The following is a 16,583-nucleotide window of genomic DNA, read 5'->3' as shown; positions in this document are numbered from 1 at the left end:
ACAGACAGACAGACAGACAGACAGACAGACAGATAGATAGATAGATAGATAGATAGATAGATAGATAGATAGATAGATAGATAGATAGATAGATAGATAGATAGATAGATAGATTGATAAAATCTTTACAGATGCAACAGCCTTGATGCTGCATTCAGACTCTAATAACAATGCATGAAAGAATTTCCTTGAAATAAATAAACAACTTGACATTTTGCAAAATTACCAGTATACAGTGAGGTACACTTTTACAACATATTATCTCAAAACTCAAACATTATGAAATATTAATGTAGAAATATTCAATAGTTTCTGACCCAGATATGTGGTTAAGAGAAATATAATTATACTTAAAATTGGAATAATCAATATGAGGCTCAATCCTGTGTATGTTGTCAGTAACCTCCTGAGACCCAGCTATGGGTTTTCTGTCCACATTTATGGACAAGAGTTTCACAACTTTATACAAAAAAAAAAAAAAAAACGAAAGAAAACTATCCACCACAACAAAAATTTTAAAAACTGCATTTGAAAAAACTGTTGCATCATGATGTTTCCAATATAGGCACTTATTTAACAGAAAACAAAAAAAAAAGCTTGTACTTGGCGGACATTTCCTGGTTCTTAGGAGGTTAAACAGAACATCTTTTGTTTTTCTGAAATTCAGTTTGAGTTTAAAGGGAGATAATCCTTTCAGAGTACAAATAAAAGGTAACATTATCATCTTCAGGTGAAAAGAAGTTTTGCTCTGGATGACTGCAAGCATTTAAATAAAAGTGACAATATAATGACAAATGACATTTACAGTTTACATAAAAAGTCCTGAATAGTAATATAAAACTGTTTTATTTGTGGTGTGGGCTCACTCACGTTGGCTCGGCCCGAAGACATGAGGATGGCGAAGTGTGTGAGGTGTGTGCAGGAGCAGGTGGTGGCGTTGCTGCTGACGTGGACGCTCGTACACCCATGGGTGGCCCAGCGGCCCTGGAGGCTGTCGGCCTCGTACTCCCAGAACGCACACTTTACCACATCAGCTTTAATGTCAATGGGCTGCGGAGAAAACAGGAACAAACGGACTGTGAGTTCACGTCGGAGTGAGTGTTGGAGGAGGTTTTTACTGCAGCGCTTTGGGGAACATGTCACCAAGGGCTGGAAAACAGAGGCTGGAGATAAATGACCAAGTACATGACATGACAGTAATAATATTTAAAAATTAGAGAGCAGAACTGAGACCATTTTAGACTGTTTTCACAAAATCCTGCTTTGTTTTGTATTTACTGGATACTGTAATTAATTAATTCTAAATAAGTAAAAGCACCACACACACACACACACACACACTTATCATACACAAATATATTTATTGCATTCGTGTTAAAGTCATTGGTTTCAATAATTGTTTTTACATGTTTTGCATGTTTTTGCTGCATGTGACTGATAACTAATAACTACTATTAAATTGACAACTATAAACTGCTTGAATTTTTTTGTTAATAAAATAAAAATATTTAAATAGGCTATATTAGTAAGTGTATTTAATTTAATTTAATTTTACCTAGAGATTTAGTAGTTTAATGAAGACGTGAATACTGTATGAGCTTTTTCTGAGCTAACTAGTGATCACCTAATTTTTTACAGTGTATGAAAATATGAAGTCACTATTAAATAATTTACTGAGTTTGGTCAAAATAAAAGGTAGAGTGGACACAGGGTTTTTTTCTTGGCAAAGAATCTTATCAGGTTTTGACAAATAATCAGCTGCACAAAGATGCTGCCAGGAATATACAGGAAACCGAGCACTGAAATGTGCTGTTAGTAATGATGTACAACTGTACGTATGAAGCACTGCAAAAATCTAAATCTGAGCAAGTGTATTTTTCTCATTTCTAGTCCAAATATCTCATCACACTTAAAATAAGACACTCACCTAAAGAGTAACTTTTCAGTGAGATATAAGAACTGATTTGAAGACAATAGATCTGGAAAATCTTGAATTAACAAATCTTACCAAGATAATTTTCATTTGTTCCATTGACAATTGTTTTTGCTTGAATTAAGCAAAAAAACAAAACAAAAAACAAAACAAAACAAAAAAAAACCCAAACAAAATTCTTGAATTAAACAAAAAAATCTGCCAATGGAACAAGTGAAAATCATCTTGGTAAGATTTCTTGAAATCAGATTTTCCAGACCTATTGTCTATAAATCAGTTCTTATATCTCACTGAAAAGTTCCTCTTTAGGTGATTTTGTCTTATTTTGAGTATGATGAGATATTTGGACAAGAAATGAGAAAAATACACTTGGTAACATTTAGATTTTTGCAGTGACATCCATTTAAACTAAGAAATCTAGTAAAGACAGAACCTGAAGAATTATTTTAGGGCACATTAACTTAAATATTGCAACTAATGAGAAATGCTGTTGCAAAATGGACAGTTGGTCCCTGATATTTACAGCAATTTTGTGTTATGTGTTTGGTCAGAATTTAGTCTGACAGGTGTAGGATTTTTGAGTTACTTATGGGATCTGACAGAGGAATTTAGGGTAGATTGAAGGATGGGGTAATGGGGCGGGAAATTATAAATTAAACTTCATCCTGCTCCTTTTTGAATGTTGTACTTTCTTTTATATAATCCTTTTGTTTTTGGTTTTAATGCTAATTCAAAATAAACAAACTATAAATCTACCCAGCACTATAAGATGTTTTTTATTTTGTTATTTAGTTGTTTTGATGTTGTTTTGTTGATAGTGATCACATGTTTTAATGATACATAAAAAATGTGAAATCACCAGTAAATGTGAATTAGGTCAAAACTTAAAAGTGGAAGGTATCAACATCTGTATTTAAATGTATATCTTTATAGCTACTACAGGGCAGTACATTTTATTTGTATGTTTACATTGTTCATAAAAATGAGGTGAACAGCTTCCACACGCCTACGAAATAAAAGAGCCTGCACTGCAGTGAAGCCCGGGTCAGCGAATGTTGTACTTAAAAAGGCAATTTATGTGGAATTTCATTGCTTGACATAAATCAACAGCTCCTTTGTAAAAGCCTTAAGCCTCAAGGGTCCAACAAAAATAATGATTTCACCATCTCATACAGTTTCATTTTGTTAACCAAAAACACCAGTACATTAACTTTTAGGGTTATTTCCCTCATTACCTGTCTTCTTTCATCATCTGCTCACCTTTTTCCGCTGCCGTTTCCTTTGGAACTAATAGGTCACAGCAGAAACACATGGAGCAAATTTGGAAGATTTCATAAAGCTGAACTGTTCCTCCTGTGTGAGTTTGTTCAAATATGACTTTAGTGGGGAAAAAAAGGTGCAGATTTTCAAGTTTTAACGCCAAAGTGGAAATAAGGGAATTCATGAATTAACTAAGGCTGTGTGTCCTTCCTATCCCACTGTCAGAGACTGATGCTGCGTTCCGGGCCATTTTTTTTTTTGCCCGTAAGTCACGATTTCTACTCACGACTTTGTAACGTTCCTGGCAAGTCACGCCAAACTGTCTGAGCGCAAGGGATTGTGGGAGCTAGATGTAAACAAACCAGCATGGTGGACTGTACGTTATGTTCATTTACAATCATTTCTATCGCCAAAGGTGTTTGTTCTTTGCTTATTTGAGGGAAACAGAGGAGGAAAAAGACAAGAGAAGCTGTTCTACCTTTTATGTTATTTGTATATTTGGATATGTAGTTGGTATTAATTTATTCTTGCACTCAACGGACTGAAAACTAGCTAACACTAGACTAGCTGCTGATTATGCAGAACATTTATAGATAAACAATGTCAGAGCAATACCTTGTTTTAATAAACAATCTGAATAAACACCACATCCATGGGGGCTGCCATTGCAACGTGACGTCAGAACTTGGAACTGGGGGTACATTGATCTAGTACGAGTTAACATTCTTCTAATTTTTGGTCCAAAATTGAAAATTATATCATATCTAAAAGTAACAATAAAATAAATATGACATCCCAAAATGTAATTACTTATTTTAAACATGATACTAACAATCTAAAATTTATTGTAAATGTGTTTATTTTATTTGGAAAATTTCATATACATAAAAACAAATATACTAAAACACAACCCAAATTTAAAATCTTCCTGTTAGAATTTGAAAATTATATTAAATCTTTAGAATTCATTTATAATAATAAAAAAGCACTAACACATTGGCTATTTATAAACAGTTTTTTTACTGAATGAACTCTGTTGCATTTATTTATTTATATTTGTCAGATTTATTATTTTTATTTATTTACTTATTTACTTTTTTTATTATTATTATTATTTGTATATTATGCTTTGTATTTTTAAATCTATGCATTATTTTCTTAAACTTCTGTGTTCAAATGCTTTTTCCCCTTTTGACATCTTGATGTTTGTTTAAAATTTTGTACTGTATGCTCAAATGTTGTTGATAGTGATGGGTCCGGCAACACCGATGCGTCAGTGCATGTGTCGAGCTCATAGAGCAAAACCCCGTGTCGGTGCGCGTATCGCTTCAAGAAAGTCACATGACCGATACAGGAAGTGTTTGGAACTGACACTGAGGCGCCAAACTGTGTTTACAAGGAAGCGCATCTGTCAACGGGATGCATCTGCCAAAAGAATCTCTGATCTTTGCAGCTCATCATCAAATTCATCAAGAATTCTGGAGAAGCCTCAAACCAAAAGAAAGGTTTCCGCTGTGTGGGACCATTTGGATCTCATATCAGAAAATGAGGTATTTGTTTGAAATTCCTTGTTGTTTCATCCTGTTCCTCTCAGAGTTTCCACTTGATCTATCTGAATTCAAATTCATTTCAAAGTGACTCTTAGTTTATTATTCACATTATTTTCTGCAGGTTAAATGTGGCATTTTTTGGACAGAACTTTCCTATTTAAACAAAAGCACCTCCTCAGTGCTGAGGCATTCTAGGGCCAGGCATGAGAATGAAGTCCAGATCCACCAGGATAAACTCAGCTATACAGCCATTCTACAACTGACTCACAGTTGCTTTATTGATAATTAATTCCTTTTAATTTATTCTTTACTTCATTTTTAACCATCAAGCTCAAAATGTTGGAAAAACTTTTTTTTTAAATAAAAATTTGTAAAAAAAAAAAAAAAAAAAAAAAATCCCAGTCCACAAGCATCCTCATTCACAACACGTTCACTTAGATTTTCATGTTATGATCCATGTTCACATTATTTATTGACTGTATCTAAAAATATCAAAGATGTTTTTAAATTTAAATGAAGATGTGAAATAATACAATATAAAATACAATGACTTAAATTATACAGGGGTTGGACAAAATAATGGAAACACCTTCACCTCAAGATGAAAATGCCCCAATCCATACAGCTAGAATTGTTAAAGAATGGCATGAGGAACATTCTAATGAAGTTGAGCATCTCGTATGGCCGGCACAGTCCCCAGACCTCAACATTATTGAGCATTTATGGTCAGTTTTAGAGATTCAAGTAAGACGTCGATTTCCACCGCCATCGTCTCTAAAAGAGTTGGAGGGTATTCTAACTGAAGAATGGCTTAAAATTCCTTTGGAAACAATTCACAAGTTGTATGAATCAATACCTCGGAGAATTGAGGCTGTAATTGCCGCAAAAGGCGGACCTACACCATATTAAATTATGTTTTGTTGATTTTTTTAAGGTGTTTCCATTATTTTGTCCAACCCCTGTATTATTGTATATACTAGGTCATCAAATCAGTGTCAGTTGAGTCTGTCAACCAGGTTGCCTGTAGGGATTTTTAAGGTCCAGCAGGTGTCAGTATTAAGTGACACAGTATCGACACAGTATCAATACAGTTTGGCAATGTGTCGAAACGCTTCATGCTACCCATCACTAGTTGTTAATAAAGTTAAAAAAACAAACAAACAAACAAAAAAAGATCTAGTACGAGTTCACGGGTGGGAAGTCACAGGTTTGACTGACATTCCAGTGCCCTTTCACCGGTAGAAAGTTGGAAAAACTCGAGTTACGGGTTGCCTGGAACGCAGCATTACTCAGAATCAGCTGAATGTTTGTTTGATGCCATGATAGTGCAGCTCCACAGGACGCTCCACTTCTCCTCCTCTCAAAACACAATAATTTTAAAACTTCTTGCGGTTAGTATTCATCAAAATAATATTAAATGCCAGGCAGTTGAACAATTCAACACCGTAATCACACAATTGCTTACTCACACTGGTAGTTCACGAAATTGCAGTCAACTTTTAGCGTTAGCATTAGCTTAGCAACGGAGCTTCACACAGTGCACACCAGGACCATTTACTGATGAAAACTAACCCCACCCATACCCTAACCCTAACTTTAACCATTTAACACCCAGACCTGACCTTAAGCGGACACGGAGACCTTATTTAATCTTTTAACCGCTTTGCAAACTATATTAATGTAAATATTTTTCAGGTAACTTTATTTTTAGCGTACCGACCTCCACCTCCGGTGGGTTACTTCTGTAGCATTAGCCACATTAGCTGAAGGCCTTAAACAGTTTAACCCCACTGATTTATTTTTGTGGTGTCCTTAATTTTAAACCAAGAGACCTTTCAGGTAAACAGTGCCCACTTAACTGAAAAACTGGGTGATCTTTCTTTCTTTCTTTCTTTCTTTCTTTCTTTCTTTCTTTCTTTTGATGAACCTTTTTTAAAGTGAAGGGGTTTTCTTTTTTAGACATATGAAGTTTTATATTTTCAAACACTCTTTTTTTGATAAACATAATTTTTGAATTTGCTCAGTTTTATTTTGTGACACTTTTTTTGTATAAGTTTTTTTTTATAGGGATTGTTTTATTTAAAAAACAAAACAAAACATGAGTTTATTTTATTTCTTTTACAAATAGATTTTTTATTAAAAGTTGTTTGTTTTTTTTCAGGAGATTTTTTTTTCCACGCAAGTGTATTTTTATTTAAGAGATACATTTATTTTTCAGATACCTCTTTTTAAATAAATCACAATCTCGGGTTTTTTTTATAGTGGATAATTTTTTGGGCTGTTGCAGCTCTGGGTGACCACACAGCGCACTATATTTATCCATCAAATATATCAGCTGTAGAATCTATGAGGAGGGACAGATGTTCAATTTGAAGAACAACTAAGAAGGTTGAACACTGATCTATTCCATATAGGAGTGAATGGACCATCCAACTGATCACCTAAACATGTCTGATTTACTAAAGTTTGTTGTTCCTCTGATCAGAATTTAATGGAACTCCTTTCCAGTTGAGTCAGTCATGTCCCTATGAATCTAACAGAATTCCAGACTTAGTTTTACAGACATGATCAGGATAAAGGATCCATTTGGAGATGATGGATCTGACTGTTTTATTGCAGTAACTGAGTCATACATGGACCAAAAGGATTTTAGAGACACTATTATGCATTTGACTGACACACACACACACACACACACACACACACACACACACACACACACACACACACACACACACCTATTTAGAAAATACATCCAAACAGATAAGAGACCAGTACATGTCCTTAACCCTATAACACCAAATGTATCATATTTGATACATGAGTTTTGAAGCCCTCTACATGATCACTGTGATATTTTTTGTCTTGAAAAACCTGATGTATACAATTAGATACATGCAATACACAGATAATCCACCAGGGGGAGGAATTCATTCACCAGAGGCCTTTCCAGTGACACTACAAGACTGACATTAATGGGGAAGGAGGAAGAACTGGGACCATTTAGAAAAGGAATTACCAATTTGTTAGACATGTTCGTGTTATATTATGTTTTTGTTTGTTCAAAAATAATAATATTTGAGCATTGAGACCTGATGGATCAAATATGATACAAAATTGAAAGTCATACATGGAAACTGATATTTGAGAAAAAAAAATAATTGGGTTGTTTAGAAGGACCAATAAAGGCTCCAGTTTCAAAGAACTGGAATTTTCTGTCAATGATTTAATGGTTCAGGCTTTACAGCGTTAATGACAGTCTTGTAGTGTCACTGGAAAGGCCTCTGGTGAATGAATTCCTCCCCCTGGTGGATTATCTGTGTATTGCATGTATCTAATTGTATACATCAGGTTTTTCAAGACAAAAATATCACACTGATCATGTAGGGAGCTTCAAAACTCATGGATCAAATATGGTGCGTTTGGTGTTATAGGGTTAAGCATTAACCCTTTATAGGGCACTCATTGAAATACTCTGAAATTGTAAATTTCAACTTTAGTGTGTTTTTGGACAACAGTCTCCCTCCTTTTGCCATAAAACGTCCCAGTAACACTTGCTAAAAAGTAAACACATGCAATAAAACAACTGTTATGAGGTCATAAACAGACAAAAATCACTCATATTCCTATTTACAGCTTCAAAAATTCTATAAAAAAATAAAAACATGCGTCTTGATCACACTTTAATATTTGTAGAAATTACCAAAAATAGTCACTTGCCTGATAAAGGGTTAAAACTCAGTTCAGAGCAGAATATTGACTATAAATATGTTATTTCTGTAATGTCATATGTTCAACAGTAGAACAGATGGAGCAGTGCTTTTGTGCAGTTTCTCAACATATGTAGTCGATGGTATATGTAAAAAAAAAAAGAAGTAGAGGTGAAAAGCAGCGTAGCACTTTGTAAAGTCTTTACCTGGTTGTGTCCCAGAGTGAAGGTGACATGGTCAAGTTGGTAAACGTCAGCAGGTTTGACGGCTGCCGCGATGACTTGGGAGTTGACAGTGATTTCCCCCGTTCCTGCAGAGCGCGAGGAGTCGGTGACACCTGGGTCGCTGCTGGGCTTCAGGATGTCACGGATGCTGTCATATCTCACAAACACCACCGACACGCTTCCTTATGGACAAGAACAACAACGGATAAACTTCAATCTGTCCATTAACACAGTTTCATGCAGGTGGAGGTTTCACTGAAGGAATAATTCATCTCCCTTACATTCCAAAGAGGTGAAACTGTACAGACAACACATGGATACAGGATACATGCCAAGTTTAACCTTTAAAGACCCAAACATCCACTGGCAAACAATACCATCTACTGATCTAAACTGTTTAATACCTGTCTATTAATCTGATCAACACATGTAAATAATTGATGTAAAATACAGTTCTTCATCTTTTCATGGTCATCAGATATGACCCATTTGGATGATCAGTGGCTCCGTAGTTACTGTGTAATAAAAATATTACATAATGAGTCCCAAGAGTAAATCTATCAAGAATAAATCACATTGTCACAACTATTTCATGAGAAGCGGTAAAATATTTCGTTCCAACTTTATGAACAACAGTGTATTGTTTATGAAACTGCAGGTGAGGAGAAATGTCTGTGTTACCCCGATTTTGTCTAGAATGTTCAGTGGAGGATTTCATGTAGTGCAGAGTGACTCTTGGAAACATTCCCAACTTTTCTTTTAAAATTGCTATGTCACTGTCAGTACTCGGGGTGGGGGGGGACACTTCATGCTGTGTCTCTGTAAGTGCAATAAGAGTAAGGAGTCAATGTGACCTCTGAGGAAAACTGTGGTTCACATTTTGTCTGGTTTTGGAAGTAAATTTGGGTGCTTCCATGAAACTGGGTTTATTTGAGTGTCTGACACTTTTCCATCTTTTTAGACCCAGTAATAAAAGGTAAATGTAGACATACTTCCCCCCAGGATGGAGCTGATGATGACCTCAGATAAATGCAAAAAAATTATACTCCTGCTCTGAGCCATCCCATAATGTCTTTAGGCACCATATTTATATATCTAAAACTGCACCTGTCCAAATCTGTATATTTTCAAATCCATATCTATCTATCTATCTATCTATCTATCTATCTATATATATATATATATATATATATATATATATATATATATATATATATATATATATATATATATATATATATATATATATATATATGTATGTATACAGGGTGGGGAAGCAAAATTTACAATGAACATTTAGTTGTTTTTTCTCAGCAGGCACTACGTCAGTTGTTTTGAAACCAAACATATATTGATGTCATAATCATACCTAACACTATTATCCATACCTTTTCAGAAACTTTTGCCCATATGAGTAATCAGGAAAGCAAACGTCAAAGAGTGTGTGATTTGCTGAATGCACTCGTCACACCAAAGGAGATTTCAAAAATAGTTGGAGTGTCCATAAAGACTGTTTATAATGGAAAGAAGAGAATGACTATGAGCAAAACTATTACGAGAAAGTCTGGAAGATACTATTAAAGAAGAATGGGAGAAGCTGTCACCCGAATATTTGAGGAACACTTGCGCAAGTTTCAGGAAGCGTGTGAAGGCAGTTATTGAGAAAGAAGGAGGACACATAGAATAAAAACATTTTCTATTATGTAAATGTTCTTGTGGCAAATAAATTCTCATGACTTTCAATAAACTAACTGGTCATACACTGTCTTTCAATCCCTGCCTCAAAATATTGTAAATTTTGCTTCCCCACCCTGTATATAATATTTCTAACCATTTGCACTACATTCATATCAAACCATATTTGCACTCTCCTTTTAAATACTTTTTTATTCAAATTTATATGACTGTTAGTTTTATGTTTATGTGTATGTTTTTGCTGCTGACAACACTGAATTTCCCCGTTGTGGGATCAATAAAGGAATATCTTATCTTATCTTATCTTATCTTATCTTATCTTATCTTATCTTATCTTATCTTATCTTATCTTATCTTATCTTATCTTATCTTACCTCACCTCACCTCACCTCACCTCACCTCATCTCATCTCATCTTATCTCATCTCATCTTATCTTATCGTAATTGATGAATTTTTAATCAAATATTGGGTCCAAAAATAAGACCCAGATATGGACATTAAATCTCCCAAGGTGTCAGTGCATTAGATGTGAAAACGTGTGTAAAATGGTCTTCTATAGACTATAAAGACACTGTGTTAAATGTGTTTTTTCTAATCCACACATGTGGGTTTTTCATCAGTCTCAGTCTCATTCCAGGTTTAGTGTGGAACCCATCGTGTCCACTGGTGTTACATACAGAACCTGAACATTTAAACACAAATAAGTCATAAATGATTTTGCAACATGAGGTCATTTTTGTGAAACACTCTGCCTTGAATAATTAGTTCAATTCCCAAAATGTACCTGTGAGAGAATAAAGAGATATTTAAAAAAAAAAAAAAAAAAAAAATAGTAGTGTGCAATTTTTGTTTCCTTTTGCCCGTGTTACATGCAGATTTTTGTATTAAATAAATATCTGAAAAATAGTTTCTCTTTTATCTCAGTAAGTATTTATTTTTCAAATAGACCCAAAGTGCTTCCAAACCTGCTTCGTAACATTAGTCTACATCTGGTTTGAATTTTTAGCCCCATGTCCTATTTTTAGGACCAGTTTCATAGAAGAACCCAGATACAAGCCCAGTACTACAGATAAAGATGATCTACCATGCTCGTAAATAATGTTTTAGTCTTTTACATATCCCGTCTTTGCTTCTTTCATGTTTTTCTTGTTTTGCACAGATGCACATGTTCTAAATATTGATCTAAAACCTATTCTTGTGTATACGTGTAAGTTTTAATGTGGGTCTTCAGTTCATTCATTCATTCATTCATTCATTCATTTTCTGAACCCCCTTTATCCTTACTAGGGTCACAGGGGTTTCTGGAACCCATCCCAGCTACTTATGGGCGAATGTGGGGTTCACCCTGGACATGTCACCAGTTCATCACAGGGCTGAACATACAGAGACGAACAACCAATGAGTGTGAAGTTGAAGGGAGAACATTTATTTAGCAAATTCAACAAAAATTAGTCCAATTTACCACCATGACTATAATGATATGACCCATTGTATAATATTTCTGCAGGAAACTGGATGCTGAGGCAGGGTCGAATAAACGCTCATTATGATTCAATTATAAATCTAAAAAGTATGACAGTAAATGTGGAGATGGCTGACGTTGTCAAAACTCCATTTTCTTATTCAGCACCACACACACACACACACACACACACACACACACACACACCTGCTAACACATCTGAAAAGGCGTTTGTTATTTGGAAGTGTAACTGTAGGTGACTTTACCATTTCTTTCTGTCTCTGGTTTCAGTTTTGGAGTCAGGTTTATCGTATCCCCTCCCATGGAAGCAGACAGTTTGGCTTTTGTGTGACGGGCATCAAAGGTGAAGAGTTTTAATTCTGCGGTTTGAGATAAAAAGGACAAAAAGAAGAACGTTGAAAGTATGAGAAAGAAAATGATGTTAAAGTGTCACTTTGTGGCCACAGGTGGGTGGTGTAGTATGAATAGTGGGTGGTGTAGTATGAACGGTGGGTGGTGTATGAATGGTGGGTGGTGTAGTATGAATGGTGGGTGGTGTATGAATGGTGGGTGGTGTAGTATGAACGGTGGATGGTGTAGTATGAACGGTGGGTGGTGTAGTATGAATGGTGGGTGGTGTAGTATGAACGGTGGGTGGTGTAGTATGAATAGTGGGTGGTGTATGAATGGTGGGTGGTGTAGTGTGAACGGTGGATGGTGTAGTATGAATAGTGGGTGGTGTATGAATGGTGGGTGGTGTAGTGTGAACGATGGATGGAGTAGTATGAATAGTGGGTGGTGTATGAATGGTGGGTGGTGTAGTATGAACGATGGATGTTGTAGTGTGAATGGTGGATGGTATAGTATGAACGGTGGGTGGTGTAGTATGAATAGTGGGTGGTGTAGTATGAACGGTGGATGGTGTAGTATGAATAGTGGGTGGTGTAGTATGAATGGTGGATGGTGTAGTATGAACGGTGGATGGTGTAGTATGAACGGTGGGTGGTGTAGTATGAATGGTGGGTGGTGTAGTATGAACGGTGGGTGGTGTAGTATGAATAGTTGGTGGTGTATGAATGGTGGGTGGTGTAGTATGAACGGTGGATGGTGTAGTAGGAACAGTCGATGGTGTAGTATAAACGGTGGGTGGTGTAGTCTGAACGGTGGGTGGTGCAGTATGAACGGTGGGTGGTGCAGTACAAATGGTGGGTGGTGGGTGGTGTAGTATGAACGGTGGGTGGTGTCATATGAACGGTGGATGGTGGGTGGTGTAGTATGAACGGTGGGTGGTGTAGTATGAATAGTTGGTGGTGTATGAATGGTGGGTGGTGTAGTATGAACGGTGGATGGTGTAGTAGGAACAGTCGATGGTGTAGTATAAACGGTGGGTGGTGTAGTCTGAACGGTGGGTGGTGCAGTATGAACGGTGGGTGGTGCAGTACAAATGGTGGGTGGTGGGTGGTGTAGTATGAACGGTGGGTGGTGTCATATGAACGGTGGATGGTGGGTGGTGTAGTATGAACGGTGGGTGGTGTTGTATGAACGGTGGGTGGTGCAGTATGAACAGTTGGTGGTGTAGTATGAACGGTGAATGGAAGGTGGTGTAGTATGAATGGTGGGTGGTGTAGTATGAATGGTAGATGGTGGGTGGTGTATGAACGGTAGGTAGTGTCGCATGAACGGTGAGTGGTGCAGTATGTACAGTGGGTGGTGTCATATGAACGGTGGGTGGTGAAGTATGTACAGTGGGTGGTGTCATATGAAAGGTGGGTGGTGTATGGTGTAGTATGAACGGTGGGTGGTGCAGTATGAACAGTGGGTAGTGTTATATGAACGGTGGGTGGTGTCATATGAACGGTGGGTGGTGTTATATGAACAGTGGGTGGTGGCATATGAATGGTGGGTGGTGCAGTATGAACAGTGGGTAGTGTCATATGAACGGTGGGTGGTGTTATATGAACAGTGGGTGGTGGCATATGAATGGTGGGTGGTGCAGTATGAACAGTGGGTAGTGTCATATGAACGGTGGGTGGTGCAGTATGAACAGTGGGTGGTGTTATATGAACAGTGGGTGGTGTCATATGAACGGTGGGTGGTGTTATATGAACAGTGGGTGGTGGCATATGAACGGTGGGTGGTGCAGTATGAACAGTGGGTGGTGTCATGTGATCTGAGTGTGTGTCAGTGCTCTCTCTCTCCTCTCTCTCTCTCTCTCTGTTCATAATGATCTCACCCATTTCACTGGCTTTGATTTGGAGCTGGGTTGGATTTCTGAAGCCGTCGGCCAACTTCAGAGCGCTCTCCTCCACCGTGTGCAGCAGCTTGGTGATGGTACGTTCCCTGCGCTCGTCTTTGATTCGTCTCCAAGCCACCACTTCATCCTTCTCCACCAAGTTGTTTACAGCCTTCACTAATTTCTGTTGAGACGGAGATTATTCAGTACTCCAGGACATCAAAATAAAAACTGATGTGTTTGTGTACGACATGTACCGCCACATGTTCCTAAACAAGGTCTAATGAACGCTTTGAACACAGACAGCGAAAAAAAAAAAAAAAAAGAATTATTGCATTACTTTTCTTTTCACAGTTGATTAATTTAATGTAAACTGTAAGTTCAATAATGTTTGATTTTCTAAGGATCTTTTAGAGGCTATTCACTGACTTTACAATAACACAGAGTTCACTAGTTTTTTTTTTTTTTAACCAAAGAAGTGGTTTGTAGTCAGGGCCGGATTTAGACTTGGGGGGTCCCTTAACTATATAAAGCCCTGAGCCCCCCACCTTAAATGACACCAGCTGGTCCCAGAAAGCTTTAAAATATGCCTTTTAATTATATGAACAATTCAAAACATACTGCCTTTTACTTTTTATTAATATTCAATAATAAAGATCATGTTGTAAAATCTCAAAAATTCTATTAGAGAATCCTCTAAGTTACAACTTAAAACATTTTCTTTCTTGATTTCGCGAAAGCTATATCATTGATGATGTCATCAAATGATTTGCTACACAACTTCTGGCTTTCTATGCACATGACGACAAGAACAGATCATTTTTCTCGAAACATAGTTGCTCTCACTTCATTTTTTATTCTCTTTAGCTGTAAAATGATTTTTCTCCTGAACTATTTGAACCGTCAGACATAGAAATCCTCGTAATATTTCTTCCACATTAGGGAAAACTCAATAAACTTTGTCTTGAAAGATGATTGGATTCTGGAAAAATGGGAAAAAGGACTTACTCACAGCATATTTTCTGACCTTTTTATGGTCAAAATAAGAAGAAACCATCCAGGCGGATCATTGTAGGTTTACAATCACATCCACTATAATTCCATGAATCATCTATAGGTGACTGACACAAAGAACACTGATACTAAATATCACACGTCACCTAGAATTCAATATCCTCCTGAGACCCAGCAGTGCATTTTTGTCCTCTGTAGGAGACAAACATTTTACAGTTTTACTTAAAAAATGCTGTCCACTGAACTAATAAATACAAATAATTTTAACCCTGTAAGCCTGAACCATTAAATCACTGACATAAAATTCCAATTCTTTGACACTGGAGCCTTAATTGGTCCTTCTGAACAACCCCCCATTTTTTTTTCAAATATCAATTTCCATGTATGATTTTCAGTTTTGTATCATATTTGATCCACTGGGTCTCAATGCTCAAATATTTTTGAACAACCAAAAACATAATATAACACAAACATGTCTAACAAATTGGTAATTCCTTTTGTAAATGGTCCCAGTTCTCCCTCCTTCCTCATTTCCTTTCATGCATGAATTATGAGAACCTGAACCTTAGTTGAGTTTTTTTCCTGAGTGTTTTAATTCCTCTTTAGACATGAAAAAAACAATGTGATTGAAATTTTTTTATGAACCTATTTTTCATGGATTTACAAAAATGTCCACTCAGCTGGACACCAATTTTTGAAGCAAAAAAACATGTATTTAAACCCCATCATTAGAAAGTGATAAACTGCGTCAAAACTATGAAATAAAAACATTTTTCATGCTGCTAATCTGATGTTTTCTCACATTTTAACATACTCTAATACTAGTTATTACTACCTTCATGCAGACAATATGCAAAATAAACTTTTTGATTAAGAAAACTGTTGATTACAGTCTAATAAATATTAGCAATTGATTTAACACGTTACTGCAGATCAGGTTCATCAACCTGGTCTGCAAAGTTACAGTAATGGTATGAATTACAATGTATTATGGGATGATGCATAAGCGTCCACTGTGTCAGCTGATATGGAACTAAAAAAACAAAACCCATGAATATATAAGAGAAGAGCTGGAGAATAACTGTCCACTGTAGTGACCAGTATGCATGAAAGGGTTAATGACAGTCTTGTAGTGTCACTGGAAAGGCCTCTGGTGAATGAATTCCTCCCCTTGATGGATTATCTGTGTATTGCATGTATCTAATTGTATACATCAGGTTTTTCAAGAAAAAAAATATCACACTGATCATGTGGAGGGCTTCAAAACTTCTGTGTCAAATATGATAAGTTTGCCGTTATAGGGTTATGGATTTTTTTTTTACTTCCCATAATTGACCACTAGATGGCAGTGGTGTGACTTTGACTTTCTTCAGATGTCCAAACTTCCTTTCTTCCTTTCTAGCACACATGCTGAAAGGTAATCAGTGATCAGTTTTCTTTGGTGAACAGTTTTTTTTTTTTTTGTTTTGTTTTGTTTAATTCTTGCATATACCACGTACAA

The 16,583-nt window shown here is 36.3% G+C and overlaps 1 protein-coding gene across 2 annotated transcripts in view; it reads right to left on the bottom strand.

The window, feature by feature from the left end:
- Window positions 1-16,583, bottom strand: part of adgrl4 (adhesion G protein-coupled receptor L4) — a 60,402-nt gene that overhangs the window by 18,787 nt on the left and 25,032 nt on the right. For both annotated transcript variants that reach the window (XM_030133249.1, XM_030133250.1), the window contains exons 7-10: window positions 14,069-14,252; window positions 12,102-12,215; window positions 8,660-8,859; window positions 871-1,050 (exon numbers count right to left, since the gene is read on the bottom strand). In XM_030133249.1, coding sequence (XP_029989109.1) covers window positions 871-1,050; window positions 8,660-8,859; window positions 12,102-12,215; window positions 14,069-14,252 — 678 coding nt within the window. The remainder of the gene's footprint in view (window positions 1-870; window positions 1,051-8,659; window positions 8,860-12,101; window positions 12,216-14,068; window positions 14,253-16,583) is intronic.

This window comes from Sphaeramia orbicularis, chromosome 4 (genome assembly GCF_902148855.1).
Source record: "Sphaeramia orbicularis chromosome 4, fSphaOr1.1, whole genome shotgun sequence".
NCBI classification, from domain to species: Eukaryota; Metazoa; Chordata; class Actinopteri; order Kurtiformes; family Apogonidae; genus Sphaeramia; species Sphaeramia orbicularis.
The sequence above is the reverse complement of the archived record's forward strand: the minus strand, read 5'-3'. Positions and strand labels throughout refer to the sequence as shown.